Here is a 16,355-nt window from a genome sequence, read left to right as displayed (position 1 = left end):
TGGTCTCTGCCTGGAGACTCTAAAGCATGGTTAGGGCATCTCATATATATGAACTTACGCCCCGCAGAAAATGACAATAAAATGAGGAACAGAGATGTTGATTTACTTGTTCCAGGTCACACGGCCGATAGATGTCAAAGCTCTTATCATTTTACCATATGTCTGCCTAAAGGAAATTTAAATGCAGGCACACCTTGACCTAGCTGTTCCGCAGATTTATATTAATTGCACACGCAGGCAAGGATATATAGAAAATATTCATTCTTGTGTTGTCCAGAGGGGGGAAAAGAACCCAGCCTAAATGTCCATTGATAGGGGAACTGGTTAAAGAGTCCACGATACGAGCTTCCAGATGGGGGACGCTATGTGACTGGCAAAAAGAGCGAGCCAGCGCCCTACGCACCTGCGGCGAGAGGTTCGGGCAGGTTGTGTATACGTAACAAAGCGTTCAAAAAGATTCATGTTAAATCGTGAAGTGTGGTTGCTATGAGTTGTCTGGGCATGGGAAGTGGATGGGACGAAGAATGGGGCCTTGTTCCCCATATTACACTTGACTATATATAAATATATTCTCTGTGCACCCATCCATATCCGCACACACGTGTGTGTATATTCCCACTTACGAGTCACGTCAGATACGCTGTGTCTTTATGTATAAGCACATTCTCCTTTTTGAATGAAAATCTCGGATAAAGCTGAAGCCCCTGTCACCACCAACTTTAATGCCGACCCACTCCTTCCCTTTACAGAATTAGCATCACTGTGAGGTTGGCCTGTTCTTCGAATACAGTTCATCCCGTTAAATCAATATGTCCATCTCCAGAGGTGGGACGTAGTGCTGCTGTGTGTTTTGTCATTTACATACGAGTTCTCATCAAGTACTTCCCCCTCAGCGAACGTCCCCCTGGATCCGAGCGTGCTCCGCCCGTGCCGAGGGGTGGACAGCTGGTGGCCCCCACTGCCCGCCACCTCTGGCCCCCATTACACCGGGTCCCTTTCCCGTGTTGATGCACATGTAGGTCGGTTAAACTTTACCTGGCACGAACATCCGAGTGTGCAGGGCTCGGCACACGTGTGGGCTTATCCCTGGGCTTGGGCTTTGGGGTTCCTTTCTTAAGCACTGATTTGCTGTCCTTGGCGAGCACCGTTCTTGTGAAGCACTGTTTCCAGTTCAGTAGCGTGTTTCTTTCCACGTCCATCCAGTTGCCACTGACCCTGAAGCCCCCGAAGCCACACTAAGCACCAGGAAGCTTGGGGCAGAGCGAGCGGCAGGGTTTAAGCGGGGGGGGGTTGGGGGGGTGGGGTGCAGCCCCTCTTCTCTCACTGGGTTCACGGCACAGCTTCCAAATCCTTCACTGATCTTAAAGACGTGTTTGGATCGTAACACGATTCGAATGGCACCAACTTTGGCGTGACGATGCCAAACAGATATCGGGCACTTACCACGTGCCAGGCACGGCTCCAAGCATTTTAACGTGTGCTGCGGCCTCAGAAGGAACACGGCCTTTGACACCTAAGGATGCCGAGGCACAGAAGTCAGGCGTGAGCCCGAGCATGTGTGGACCTGCCGTGGGCCCCACGTAGCGGCTCCCCGGGGGCTCAGCCCGGCCCCACCACCGCGTGTCTGTGACTTTGTCCTTCTCAGCACCTGCTGGGGAGACGCAAGATCCTTTTTGAACCTGAGTTGTTGTGAAAGGGACATGTCCCCTAGCTTGGCCACCCACTACCCACAGAGTGATTTCTGGGTCTATGCTGTTCCTGGGGCTGTCACAGGTGTCATTTCAACCTCATCGCAGCCCTGCAAGGGGTGTGCTCAGCAGCCCTGTTCTTTGGGATGAAGCAGTAGGGGCTCAGCTATTTGTCTTGGGGCTGCTAAGGGGCTGAGCTGAGCCTCACCCCTGTCCTGTTCCCACCCCCGCCCCTCGCTGGGCGCAGAGCAGCTCCAGGGGCTGGGGTTTGAGCGTTCAGCTGGGCCCGAGCATCCAGCCTACCCCTGACTCTTTGGCCAGATTCCTTGTGAAGCAGTCTTTGGTGGGTTGCTTGGGAAGCCGGTCCTCTCTGACTTTGCTCCTTTCAGGGTACAGTAGGCGGCAATGGGGGGTTGTACCCTTTGTGGGGCCGCAGAATGAACCGTGGGGGGCCTTTATCTATCGCCATTGGCAGTTAACTCTGTGTTCTGAGGCCCACAGACAAGCAGAATTGCCTTCTCTGGAGGTGATGCAGAGATAAGGAGGCGTCCCTTGATCCGGAATGGGTTCCCTGTGTGTGAAGGCCACCCCCCTCCATGCCTACCAAGGAGTCCCATAGAGTCCTGGGTGGCACGGCCCACCCATCCTTTTGGGGCAGGAGTCGATGTGCTGGGAGCCCAGGCCCGGGCATGGATGTTAACGATGGACTTGTTATGCATGTTTGCTTTAGAGTGACAGCCCAAGCTTCAGAGAACATGAATACACTGAGTTTGGGAAGTGGATGGATGGATGGGAGACCAGAAGGAAGAGGATTCCAGGTAACGAGACGCTCTTCCACTCACTATGGTGAAGCTTAACCAAGGGGTTGGGAAGCCAGTGTACATTTTGGGTCAGCTTTGTCACGGGCCCTGGGCATGCTCTGTCGTCTTGGATGACCCTTCTGAACGTCAGGCTCTGAGGAGGGAGGACGGGGTCATGTTGCACCACCAGGCAGAAAGGAGGGCGTGCACATGGTTGGGCCGGGACGGCACGGGTGTTGGTGAGGCTGTTGGGGGTGGCAGTGCAGACCTACCCGCAAGGTGGTGGCAAACTTCGCTTGGTGTGTATGTTTGTGGGGGGACTTCAGCGCGATTCCTGAGGCAGATGCTCTCATCCTCATTTAGCTGCTGTGGAGTGAGGCCTCACTCACTCACTCACTCACTCACTCACTCAGCCCCAGTCACATCACCTGTGAGCAGAGCCGGGATCTGCACACAGATCTGCCCTTCGTGTCACCTGAGGGTCTACTTTTATTCATTGCTACTCATCGGGCTTAATTAAAATAGACCTTTATAGCAGCCCAGGTGGCTCAGCGCCACCTTCAGTCCAGGGCGTGATTCCGAAGACCCGGGATCGAGTCCCATGCCAGGCTCCCTGGATGGAGCCTGCTTCTCCCTCTGCCTGTGTCTCTGCCTCTCTCCCTCTCTCTGTGCGTCTCTCATGAATAAATAAAATATAAAATAAAATAGACCTTTTAAAGTTGAAGAAATGTCCATAAAAACAAACTAATCCAGCATTAGGCAAATAACCAATTTTTTTTGTGTGTGTGTGTGTCTGTCTCAAGTGCTACAGAGATACTGGGTATTTCTAAGGGACTCCAGACTTTATCAGATTCTAATGAATCTGGGCACGTCTGCCTGCAAGTAACCAAGAACTACCTGGTGACCTAGGACTCTGAGATTTCCTAGACCTTAGCAGATGCAGGTGGTGAACCGGGCGGGCCCCCCCAGGAAGTCCTGAGAGCGTGAGATGATGGTGAGTGTGCCGTTTCCAGGACGCCCGGATCCACACTGAGCACCTGCCGAGCTGGGCCAGTGTCGTCTACATTGCACAGTCACATCTGACCTTCAGGGAAGCTGTTCTCGCCCCTGATTCACAGTTGAAGAAACGAGGCTCAGAAAGGCCAATTTTCACTTTGGAAACCGGAATTGGATTCAAGGCCTACACGTGTCCTGCTGTGACTGGAACAGGGGTTCTCATGGGACATGGGGGCCTCGTGTGGCCACGTGACGGGGGATCTTTAAGTCATAGCTGGGAGTTGACCTGTGTGCACTTTTCTTGGCGGGAGGACGATGTTGCTGTTGTTTTCACTTCAGTTCTGTTCAATCACACGCTTTGTCTTCCGAGTTAAACCTGACGGGATGTCCTTTTTTCGTCTTGTAGGTCACGACTGGTGCATCATCAAGCTGGGGATACAAGGGATTATCCGGGGCTTCGATGTGGATATTTCTTACTTCATGGGAGATTATGCTCCTCGAATGTCAATTCAAGCAGCAAACTTGGAAGAAGGTGCCTTGAGAACCCAGAATGGGTGCTGTGGGGTCGTGGGGCCCATCGGCCCAGCCTGCTGACGTGCACTTTCCGCCCAGACAGGTTCAGCCACTTGTCTGAGGTCATGTCACTTGGGGCTTTAGAACTTGGATTCCCGATTTGGTGCTCTGTGATGTTTGATTTTTAGCTTGACCAAATGTAGGGTTTGTTATTCCCCTTCAGGCCTCTCCCAGAGGCACATCCTCCTGGCACCACCAGGTTTGACAAACAGGTTGCAGGGGAGGGTGGCAGGGAGTGGGCCACGGGGACAGTGTGGAGCTAGGTCTGGGCCAGCTGTGGACAGGTGTCATTGGCTTTTCTGTGGCTACCCCAGTGTGCATAACGGTGCGGTAGCCGTGGGGTTTTCAGGAAGGGTTCCTTGCTGCCTTGTGGGATGCAGGACCACATGGATCCCACAGGCTCGGTAAGTTAGACTGTTGTTATTCCTTCAACTGGCACAATCTGATGCTGGTCCCAGCATTTTTTAAAAAAGAAACAAGTGCCATTATGTGTGTGTATACACATGTACTTAGGGAAGATAGGTCATGCCAGTTGGCAAATTTACGCTGAGACATTGTGTCCCAGCCTTGTACGAGGCTCTGTGGAAAGATGGGCCTTGCTCCAGACGACAGTGGGGGGAAGCCGAAGAGTCAGGTGTTGATGGAGAGATGCTACTGTGGAGGCAGGAAATGACTAATGACAATTAGTAAGATGCCTCCCGCAAGCCAGCAACTGTCTGGGATATCGCCCAAATGTCAATTCCAAGGATGCCATGTGGGGGTGGAGGGGAAATCCTGCTTCTGGAACAGACCTGGCAAATGTGCCAGAATGTCCGTTGATCCAACTTCTAAAAACTCTACTCATGTGATAAATTTGTAGCAGTTGGACTTAACTTGGAGATGGTGTGTACTATTTTGACAAGCACACGTCCTGCCAGATGTTTTGCAGCACTTTTTGGAATTACGTAGTGTTTTAAATATTGAGGAGCTTCAAGTGTGTCTATTACTTGGATCATCTGATTCTTTGACTTAAGAAATGTTATCTATGGGGTTATCTGGCAAAATGAAAGTGAGCATACAGTCCACTAAGAGAGTATACTCTCTTTGACTTTGAACACCAACCATAACCCTACTGGTCAATCTACCTTCAGATAAACAACCAGAGATCCCACAAAGAGGAGTCAGGATGGGAGCCGCAGCCACACCAGAGGAGTTTGAGGCTGTTGCAGAGGTATGCCTGCAAACAGGATGGGGGCTTGTCATGGTGGCTGGGGTGGCAAGGACACCACTCTGCATGCCAGGCCACGAGGGTGTTTCCTGAGGACCCTCAACCCCAGGCACACTTCCCCTCATTTACTTGCCCCGCAAACCTTGCAGATGCTTTGCAAGTGGTTCATGCAACCCCGCACGAGGGAGTGGCATGGGCTCCGCGAGGTTTAGAGTAGCGTGTCTCAGGGCGCTCTGCTTACCTGTGCTCATCTGCCGGATGCTGCCCGGATGAGATTAATATAGAAATCCACAGTAAGAGTTCAGGTACCTTTTACAGCAGTATGACAAAGCAATCTTATGCCTGATGAATCTGATAAACAACATGGGCTTGTGTTCTGGCACACTCTTGTTTTTTAAAGTTTGTCTAGTAATTGATTTATATCGTGCCTTACAAAAGTGTCGATCGTAGCAGACTAGAAAATAAATAATGTCAGCCACACAGTTCCTTAAGTTTGAGGAGCACTGACCTAGAAGAAATGATCACAACATTCAGGTCAACTGGTCAACCTCAGGTCTCAGGGCCTAAGAGAACAGGTTGTTTTTTTACTAAATGTTCACGTCATAATTCTGGTTTCTTCTAAGAATCCCCAGAGGGAATCTCAGATGGTGTCCTTCAGTTCCCAACCCTCCTGCCTGTTCTCTGGCCACCATCATTTCATCAGGATGAAAAAAACCCTTAGGCCTTTATTCTGTTTGTTAGACCTGGGACTTAATCTTTATTAGTATTTTTATTAAAGTATTTTATTAGGCATCCATCATCAATTTTTATGCCAAAGTATTTGTATCCTGTGGATCCCACACGAGCCGTAGGATGAGAGAATTTATTGTTCCCTGGAGCCACTGCTAACATTTTTATATTTATTGCTAGCTAAAGTCTGATGACTGGAATTACCTGGTCCCCATGACAGAGCTTAAACCAGGAAAGCCTGCGTCCAGCCACAATTATTTTGCTGTCAATTCCCAGGAGAGATGGAGTCACATAAGACTCAACATTTTCCCAGGTAAGTTTGACATGGACTCATCTGTCTGTGGCTTCTTAACGTGAGTCATGTATCAGAGTGAAGTCACTCATCGCTCTAGCATTTTAGGGTTATAATTTGCCCTTTTTGTGCTCTAGGGAATTCTCATTCCAACTCAACCATCCATTGGTAGTTATTGAAGAAGCATTAGGTCGGGGCGCCTGGGTGTCTCAGTTAAAGTGTCTGCCTTTGGCTCAGGTCATGATCCCAGGGTCGAGATTGAGCCCCACATTGAGCTCCCTGCTCCACATGGAGTCTGCTTCTCCTTTTGCCTCTGCCCACCAACCCCCACTCGTGTTTGATCTCTCTCAAATAAATAAAATATTAAAAAAAAGGAAAAAGTATGACGTCAATTAGGATATGAAAGAACTAAGCTGTATTAGGTTAAATATCTCCTAAAGATTTCTCCCTTGCCGGATGCACTAGCAGATGAAATAGTGCGTGCAAAGGACCCTCATTTTCCTTTTTTAAACAGCTTTATTGTAATGTAATTCTCATGTCATGCAATTCACATACTTGAAATGCACAATTTAGCGGTTTATAGTATATGTCAATATATGAACAATTTAAAGTCTACGGAAATATACAGCAACGTGCAGCCATCACCACAGTCAATTTTAGAATGTTTTATCACCTCAAAAAGAGATCCCATCCTATAACTATCAACCCTCATCTCCATCAGCCCTAAGCAACCATTAATCTACCTTCTGTCTGGATATTGGTGACTATTCTGGACATTTCATATAAGAGGTCTTTTGTGACTCGCTTGTTCCACTTAGCATGTTTTCAGGGCTCATCCGTGTTGTAGCATTGTTAGGGGTCCATCATTCCTTTTCATGGCAGAATGGGTATTCCATCGCATGGAGGAACCACATTGTTCATACAGTTGGTCCGTTGGTGGACATCACGGTTGTTTCCACTGTTGGCTGCCTATGGATAGTGCTGCGATAAATATTCCTGCACGAGTGTTTCATTTGAGGATGTATGTAGGACTGGGATTGTTGGGTCCTGTGATAACTGTATGTTTAATTGTTGGAGGAATGATCAGATTGTTTTCTAAAACGGCTACACCGTATTACATTCTCAGCTGCAGTTTGGATGGTTCCAATTTCTCCACATTCTTGCCAACACTTACTATTATCTAACTTTTTGACGGTAGCCTTCCTAGAGGATGTGAAGTGGTATCTCATTGTGGTTTTAATTTGTATTTCTTTAATGACTAATGGTGGGGAGCACATTTTCAGTTCCTTACTTGGCCATTTGTATATGTTTACATATATAACATGCATATATAAACGTGTTTTTTTGGAAAAGTGTTTTTTGCCCATCCTTAAGTTGTTTTTTTTTATTGAATTTTAAGAGTTCTTTATATATCCTAGATACAAATCCTTTATAAGATGTATGATTTGCAAATATTTTCTCCTGTCCAGTTATAAAGGGGATGGAAGCAGTAGGACAACCTGATGGGACACATAGGGTGGCAAAATTTACTTTTTCAGAGCATGGAGGGGTATATTTAATACCCTTGATAGTTTTGATTAAAAGGGAGGCTGGATATTAACTCTGCAAATAAGAATCTTTTTTTTTTTTAATTTCAAATCAACTTTACACTCAACAGACAAGTGTCTGTTATACCATCTAAGTGGATCACGAAGTCCAGTGAACCAGAGCAGTGGTTCTCCTAGGTTAGCTCCTGCTAAATTACTCCCTCTATTATGTTTTTTTAGGGTTTTATACTAGCTCAGTTTGATTTTATTTATTGTAAATGTCAAGACTGGTCTACTAAAAAAATGTTCTGAAATTTTTTTAAGTTGCTCAGTTTCATCAAATTTTTCATGTAAAAATATATAGGGCTTGGTTTCAGTAGAATATTCCGATTAATGAAAAAAGCTTGCTCCTGTCTTCCAGGAAGTACTATTTAAACAAATAAAAATATTCACCTTATTAGAATCAGATAATGTGAGCTGATGTTGGCGGCTACTATCCGCTCTGCAGACCTAATCTTGGCTGCTGTGGTTCTCGGAAGTGATCTGGTTTTGTGAATATTATCTTTTCTGTTCTCAGTCATATTGCTAAGTAATGTGTTGTCATAAAAATAAAAACATGAGGCTCTTGCATGAGCCTGTGTGGGACTTAGCAATGGTAATCTGTGGCATCAAACATTGTATCTATGGTGAATTTTCCAATTGCTTTTTGACCTTCTTGGAGTTATTAATCCTGTAAAAAATATGAACAATATGAGCACTGACTATGTACCAGGACTGGTTCTAAGAGATGATAGAGATGAGAACCAGATAGATCATTATCCTGGCTGTCAAAAATTTTATATCCTGGTTCTGGGCCTCTGATATCAGTAGGGGCTTAAACAAATAAAATTACAGGATAATTTCATACTGTGATTTGAGCTCTGAAATAAATATGCGGGAGGTAGGGATTGTACACCCCAACCTGAGAGAATTGGGCAGGGCTGGGCAGAGCTGGAAAGATGTAACCAGCTGAGAGGAAAAGCCTTTTTGGGACCAATACACCGATGGTGAGACCTAACAACAAGGAGGCTCTTTTGGAGAGCTGGGGAAGTTGTTCCAGTACAAAGGAATGGCAGGTGCAAAGGCCCTGGGGGCAGGAGGGTTGGTGTATTTGAGAAACAGAGCGGGCAGTTTGTGGAGGGCTTTGTTGGTCATGAACCACAAAGAGCCATCTTTCCAAGTAAGGAATAACTCCGGCCTCTTTCCTCCTCAGATGGTGGAATCGCACGTCTTAGAGTGTACGGTATGGGGCAGAAAGACTGGACTGCAACCGACCCCAAAGAACCATTTGACCTAGTAGCCATCGCTCACGGGGGCACCTGTGTAGGATACAGCAATGCACACTTCGGGCATCCAAACAATATGATCGGTAAGATGATGCTCTGGGAGCTGGTGTTTATTTGGGGCGTCTGGGCACCAGCATTAAGCACCCTCATATGGAATGAATGATTTAAGAGGAAGGTGCCGTCTCAAATCCCAGGAGTGGGTGAGATCAATGGTCCATACACAGGATTTGATGCCTTTATGGTGTGAAGTGAATCAATGTGATTTTCCTTCCTAATTTTGGCTTGAAGGGAAAAGGAAAACTTACTAAATCTCTGGCTGTATGTTAACAAAGCACTAAGTTGAATGAAAATGACTTAACGTAGCAATGCTCAGGCGCGTGGGGTCTGGAATGTAAAATTATGCCAGTGCATTCATGCTCACATTTAAGATAAAATCTTGTGACATTCCCGTTAAACCGTGTCATGCCTGGCAGGAGTCGGCAAGGCCAGGTCAATGGCAGATGGCTGGGAGACGGCGAGAAGGCTGGACAGGCCGCCGGTATTAGAGGTAAGAAGTTCAAAACAGCCACGATGTAAAGTTCCCTATATCTCGATTTATTTATTTTTTGTTTTTTAAAAAGATTTTATTTTATTTATTCATGAGAGACACAGAGATAGAGGCAGAGACACAGGAGAAGGAGAAGCAGAAAAAAAAAAAAAAAAAAAAAAAAAAGAAGGAGAAGCAGGCTCCATGCTGGGAATCCAATGCAGGACTTGATCCCAGGACCCCGGGGTCACTCTCTGAGCCCAAGGCAAGGGCTCAATCGCTGAGCCACCCGGGCTGCCCTATATCTCATTTTAAATTGACAGCAAGGAAATGCTTATTTCAGAACCTCTCAGGCAATGTTCTGGAAGTAGTCTGTGTTTCCTGGATCCTCTGCTGCTTCACTGTATGGTCACGGCAGGACCCAGGAGGCCCCGTGCTGGCCACAACGACCACTCCAACCCATTTTGCAATGTCCCTGTTTCTTTCATAAAGAAACGGGGATCTACAATTTAATGATAGAAAACCCATGGATAAATTCACTGGTTGAGCTGGAGGAAAAAAAAAACCCAAAACACTGGTTGAATCATTTTTGGTATCTGTGTGTCCCTGGATGAGACCACCATTGTGGCTATGGCAGGTTGGGGACTCTAGAGCTGGCTCAGCCGTCCAGTTTGGCCAGCGTCTACTGTGAGAGGTGAAAGTCAAAACGAAGCAAAACAAAACACCTTTCAGCGTGTGAATCCCACTGAGAACTTAACTGGTGAACACCCGTTTCCTGGGTTAGTTTTCATGTCAGCCAACACTTCTACTGTAAAGGAACATTTGGAGGCAGACCATATACTGGTATAGATTTGACCAAGAACTTAACTACTTCAAAAGGTCAAAACAAATTGATTAGAGGACCTGGGGCTGGGTTAGACCCAGACCCCCTCCTATGGGTCCCATCATGCACAAATTTATAATCGACCTAGAAAATCATATAAAAAATAGATGAAAACTTACCAAGTACCCTAAACTCATGAGTCCGTATGAGGCATTTAAGGACTAATAGGCCAAGGGGCCATTAACACAAAAAGTAATTTACGTATTGGCATGGGGAACACTCTTTTATAGTAAGAAGTAAATATCACAAGTATGTGTCAACATTTTTCACTTGCTGGTTTTCAGAATTCGTTTTTCGAAAGGCACCATGCTGGCTTATCTTTTTTTTTTCCTTTTTCCTTTTGGATTCCAGAATGATGAGAATGGTGTTCTCCTGGTTCTGGGTTCTGAATGGGCCGTTTTCCGATTGGCACACCCTGGAGTAATAACTCAAATTGAAATTGATACAACATATTTTAAAGGTAAATGCAAAGTTGTCCAGAAATGCATCTAATGGAGTGCTGGTTATGGAGATGACACGATCCTGTGGGAGCAGAGCTCAGGGTGGTGGACTCGGGATGTAGCTTCAACACTCAGATGATGTGTGGTTTTGAGCAATTTCCATGAATTGTTGGTACCTTACTTTTTCTTTATAAAATGTCAGAATTGGATGATCCTTCCCTCCCCCAAAGTTGGATGAGATTCTGTGATGCTGTAGGACTCTTTACTACGGGGACCCTGGGTCTCACTGGGAAGAGTGTGAAATAGTGATTAGGACACGGGAAGAACTGGATGGGGCATCATCTTACTGGGGCAGGTGGTTGGGGGCAACCATGTCCGCTCCAGACTGGACTTTTAAGGCAGGAAGCTACACATTTTCAAAACCATGCTCTTCCATTAGTAAAAAAATATTGGCACTAAGCACCCCTGATATTCAATACCTACTTTCTTATGAAAAGTATACACATGTCATCATATTGACAAAATTCAAGAGCAGTTATGAAACCTGTTGGGTGAGATTTACATACCTACTGGATTGGGTGTCTCATGGTTGTTTAGTTGTCAGTAAACAGTGGCAATTTATTTTCATATTTCGGATGTCTCGATGTTTAAATGTCTCGCGAATCACTGTGACTTCGCTTAAGCGCTAACTACCAAACCAAGGCACAATATATATTTAAAGGGAAGCTCTTCTTCAGTGGTCGTGGATTTAATGATTTCAGGATGTGTGGGTCATTGGGACCTCTTTTTTGGAAGACTATTTTAGATCTGATTATCAGGTTACTGTTTTCACTTTTCAACACAGCTGATGAAGAGCTCCTCCTGGGTCAGGGGCCGATGTCAGCTCCATTCTGTTCTTGCGGTTCGTGGATGCTTGTGTTTCTGGTGGCATCTTTCATCCACGGGGCTCTGCATGGGTAGTTCAACATCACTGGTTAGTTTTGTGAGCGAGAGGTTAATTAGACCCAGGTCACAGTCAGTACATCCGTGTAACTAGGGGGCTGACCTGCACCGTCTTGAGTTTGTTGCTGTTGGCTCTCTGGGCTCTGTCCATCACAACGTGAGGCCAGGCCTGGAATGGGGGGCGTGCTGTACCCAGCTGAAATCTCAAGTACACAAGCCTTGATATGCACGTATGTGGGTAGATATTAAAGAAATAGAGACACAAATAGTGGCTTTAATGTTCTTCTCCTGCATCTTTTGGGTTTCCACGTGCACCCAGGAGCGAGCCCTCTCACCTGAGAGGTCAGATACAGATTTTGTTTCAATCCTTCCTCTGCTGATCTTCAAGTCTTAGGGGACCCCTAAGGCGGTTCTCCCCACAAAGAGTGTGGTCCTGCAACCCCACTGGGCACAACCCTGATGACATTCCAGAGAGAAGAGCGACTCAGGACCCTGTGTCTCACCCAGGGAGCACTTAGCACACCCCGGAACACAGCACTTCGGGTTGGTGCCACGCACTGACCAGTTAACTCAGCTCGGTCTTCCTTTCTGCTTTGCATGACCGAGTCTGATGCCGTAAGGAAAGTGTCTTCCAGCCTCATAATAGCTTCAGGCGAGCCACGTGGCTGTACCCAAGTATTTAGCTGTGCAATCTAGGGTGCTTAATGAAGATACCTTCAACTTTCCAAGTAAACTCAGATCCAAACTCGGATGCACCAGCCCGTTCACGTATGTCAGGCCGATTTTGATTCCTCTGAAAAACACACACCTAGATTTCATCCGGCAATCCAACCCCGTCATGACTGGGTACATTCCTTCTCTCACGTGTGTCACACGTTGGGTGTTGTTCAGAGACAGTTTGTTCTCTGCTGGGTCTTTGATTTGATGAAAAAGTCCAATACCCTGAGCCAAACCACTGAGTACCAACAGCAGGGAGAGTCACTGTGCGTTTGCTCCGACAGGCAATTCTCCCGACAGCTGTAAGCTGGACGGTTGCATCCTGACAACCCAGGAGGAAGAGGACATGATCAAGCAGAAATGGGAGCTTCCCGGCCAGAAGTGGAAACCGCTGCTTCCAGTCACGAAGGTATGGCGCCCATGGGGGCTGTGCAGGCTCGTCCCAGCCCGGCCCCTTCCCTTGGATTCGCTTGCCAAACCCTCTGCTCCGTTCAACAGTAAAGGGAAGGAGCTTCCAAACATATTTGTGGGTTCATGTAATAAAAGATAGGCTCTTGTTTTTCATACCTTTGCATTTCTAACAGCCAAGTTTTCTTTTAAACCATCATGTGCAAAGAATATATATATTCTTTATATTTCCTATATATTTCCATATATACTCTGTATTTCCATACACACACACACACACACACACACAGAAAATGTTTCTTTAGTATATTGACTTTTTAGAAGGGGTGACTAGCATATTTAAGGCTATAATGGTGTGTCCTCCTGTGGGATGGATTCTGAGATGTTCTGGAAGTGTCCTCTTCGATCCCGTGGGAGGTAGTCACTTTCGGGTCACAGCAGGGGGTCAGGACCTCCGGGAGGCACCAACATGCCTGCTTCTTACTTTCTTTTCCTTGTCGGTGTGTCTGCTTCACTAACCATTAAGAACCACAGACACCATGGGCCCGCGAGCTCAGGTCCCTATTGCCAGGCCATGTGATCCCTGCTAGCCTAGCTTTCCTGGGGGCCAAGCGGCCTGTTGTCAGTGAGTAACTTCCCTGGTTTTGGGCCCTGAGCCTGCCCAGAGGGATGGCCCAGGTGAGCCGGCCAGGTGAGCCGGCCAGGTGAGCCAGGCCGCGTGGGCGTGGGCCTCGAGCTGCGTTACCCCCAGGCCGTTTCCCTGTCTCTTCCAGCTGTCCGCCGACGAGAGTCACCTGTTCCACAGCCTGACCCTGGAGCTCCAGGACGTTATCACTCACGCGAGGCTCACCATCACCCCCGACGGGGGTGTCAGCCGCCTGCGGCTCAAGGGCTTCCCCAGCTCCATCTGCCTCTTGCGGCCCCGGGAGAGGCCCACCATGAGGTTCTCGGTGAAAGTGGGCTTCCGGGCGAACCTCTGACTCCGCGGGGCCCAGCGCTTGGGGGATGACTCAGCCCTGCGCCCCTCCGGAAGCGTTTTTAACACCAAAAACCGAAGAGGGTTCCAGCAATCAATGTTTTTAAGATGGATGTAATCCCTGGGGATTTAATAAAGGGGTCGCTGTGACACGTTGGTGCAGGGAGGTGTGGGCGCTTCGGCACGGGCTGCGCGGGGAGGCAGCGGGTGGGAAAGATCCCTTTCAGAAACACAAGATGCCGGTATTTACAGTATATTCCGTGCGCCCGTAGGTGGCCTTGGCAGCCGGTGTCCTCAGGCCCATTGCCTTTGCAAGTTCGAGCTCATCCAAGTCCCTGGAACAGCAGGTCTGGAATGCCTGGTCTGGGCTCAGGAGGACGGGTGTCCTCTCCCAGGACAGGGAATGACCCCCAAGGACACCCACCCCCTGGAATTGGTGTTCCCCAAATGAAGGTGCCTTCCGAGGTAGACGTTTGAGAAACCTGGTGCCAGCTGACCAGGAACCCACCTTCCCACATGTGGGGCCCACACAGGTCTTCCTGGACACGATTCTGATTCACAAGAGGGGCCTGGGATGCCGTTGAGGGGGTGTGGGAGGGGCTCAGCTGTTTGGGACATGCCTTCTGCCTAGGCCAGGACCCGGGATCGAGTCCCACCTTGGGCTCCTGCATGGAGCCTGCTTCTCCCTCGGCCTGTGTCTCTGCCTCTCTCTCTCTCTGTCTCTCATGAAAAAATAAAATCTTTAAAAAAAACCAAAAAGCAAGAGGGTCCCAATGCCCTCGCCCCACCCCAGCCTCTCCCCACAGGGCGCTGGTGCGGTAAGGTGGTGAGTGGCGGGGGGATCCTCTGCTCCTACCAGGCTGCAGGGACGGAAATCAGGAGGGTGGCGCCTCCCTCCCTCTCCCTGAGCTCTGCCCCCCCCCCCACCTGTTAGGCTCCTGATGCCCCCTCCCCCTTCCCCCTCGGCTCTCCTTCCCCCTCCCCTGCCCTGGCTCTACCTCCCCCCTGCCCCGGCCCCACTCTCCACCTCTCTCTCCCCTCCCTAGGCTCTCAGACGTCCTTACTCCCCCCACCCCCCACCGCTGCAGGCCGGGGCGGTCACAATGGCAGGCGGGCGTCAGCGCGGCGGGGGGGTGGGGGGCGGGGAGCCGGGGCCGCACCGCAGAGGCGCCCACGCCTGGCTGCCCGGGGCTGGAGCGCGGGCGGGGGCGGGGGCGGGTGGCCCGGGCGGCGGGGCCATGGGGTGGCGCGGGCCGCCGGGGCTGGTGGACAGCGCGCCCGCCAAGGCCATCGTGGTGTACCGCAACGGGGACGCCTTCTTCGCGGGCCGGAGGTGCGTGCTGTCGCGGCGCCGCGCGGCCACTTTCGAGGCGCTGCTGGACCAGCTGACGGAGCAGGTGGAGGTGCCGTTCGGGGTGCGGCGCCTGTTCACGCCCACGCGCGGGCACCGGGTGCTGGAGCTGCAGGCGCTGCAGGCGGGCGGCAAGTACGTGGCGGCAGGCCGCGAGCCCTTCAAGAAGCTCGAGTGAGTGCGGCCCTCCCCCGGCCCTCCCCCGGGGCCCACCTGCCGCCCCGCCCCGCCCCGCCCCGCCCTCGCCCTCGCCCTCGCCCTCCCTCGGTGCGCGCTGACCCCGCGAGGGCGCGAGCGTGGGGGCGCACCTGTCGCCCTGCTCTCGGTGCGCATTGACCCGGTGACCGTAGGGCGCACCTGTCACCCTCCCTGAGCCTGACCCGCAGAGTGTGGGTGGCGCACCTGTCACTCTCCGTGCAGTGACCTGGCTAGAGCGCAGTAGCGTGAGGCACACCGGTCGCCTTCTGCACCTGCTGACTCCCCAGCGGACAGCACTCCTGTGCACACAGCCCGCTCCTCCTGGTGGGCAGCGGTGAGGGCTGGGGTCCACCTGCCAGCAGCACCTGTGTTAGCATCAGAAAGGGCCTGGGGAAGAGGAGTGGGTGGGCAGTGGCCATGAGGTCAGGCCTCTCTGGAAAGGCGACTTTGGCTGGAAGATGGGGTGGGGGGGAGAAAGGGAGTTAGCCATGCGCAGAGCTGGGGAAGCAGGCTGGAAGGCGGGACTCCTACCTGGGTCACCCCCAAGTGGCTGCCCCAGGCTGCTGTGCTGCCTTCCTGGCCCGGCCTGGCCACAGGAACGCCGTGTGATCGTGGGCCTCCAGCCGCGTCCCCTGCTAGGCTGGGCCGTCATCTCCAGAATCCCGACACATCGCACAGTGCTGGCCACAGTACAGGCCTTGAATATCTGCGGAGAGCAAACGTATCTGCTGTTGAGATCAAGACAGCCAGCGGGAGGGATGTTAGCTGTCCCCGGCAG

General features: G+C 50.0%; 2 protein-coding genes across 12 annotated transcripts in view; both read left to right on the top strand.

The window, feature by feature from the left end:
* The window catches only part of ALLC (allantoicase), a 30,231-nt gene extending 16,053 nt beyond the window's left edge, over positions 1–14,178 (top strand). The window contains exons 4-12 of the mRNA XM_077844246.1: positions 2,419–2,506; positions 3,891–4,016; positions 5,188–5,267; positions 6,174–6,306; positions 9,064–9,219; positions 9,610–9,683; positions 10,897–11,005; positions 12,929–13,053; positions 13,826–14,178. Of these exons, the coding sequence (XP_077700372.1) occupies positions 2,419–2,506; positions 3,891–4,016; positions 5,188–5,267; positions 6,174–6,306; positions 9,064–9,219; positions 9,610–9,683; positions 10,897–11,005; positions 12,929–13,053; positions 13,826–14,032 (1,098 nt within the window). The 3' untranslated portion in view covers positions 14,033–14,178. The remainder of the gene's footprint in view (positions 1–2,418; positions 2,507–3,890; positions 4,017–5,187; positions 5,268–6,173; positions 6,307–9,063; positions 9,220–9,609; positions 9,684–10,896; positions 11,006–12,928; positions 13,054–13,825) is intronic.
* Positions 14,179–15,252: 1,074 nt separating this feature from the next.
* The window catches only part of DCDC2C (doublecortin domain containing 2C), a 94,013-nt gene continuing 92,910 nt past the window's right edge, over positions 15,253–16,355 (top strand). For 9 of the 11 annotated variants that reach the window (XR_013349892.1, XR_013349891.1, XR_013349890.1 and 6 more), the window contains exon 1: positions 15,253–15,553. Coding sequence is in view for 6 of the 11 variants with exons in the window: in XM_077844243.1 (XP_077700369.1) it covers positions 15,267–15,553 (287 nt within the window). In the remaining 5 variants the exon portion in view is untranslated. Of the gene's footprint in view, positions 15,554–15,732; positions 15,902–16,355 lie in introns of those variants that run through there. The other 2 variants (XR_013349893.1, XR_013349894.1) reach the window with 2 other exon arrangements.

This window comes from Canis aureus, chromosome 12 (assembly GCF_053574225.1).
Source record: "Canis aureus isolate CA01 chromosome 12, VMU_Caureus_v.1.0, whole genome shotgun sequence".
In the NCBI taxonomy this organism is placed as follows: Eukaryota; Metazoa; Chordata; class Mammalia; order Carnivora; family Canidae; genus Canis; species Canis aureus.
This window is presented reverse-complemented; position numbering and strand designations above follow the sequence as displayed.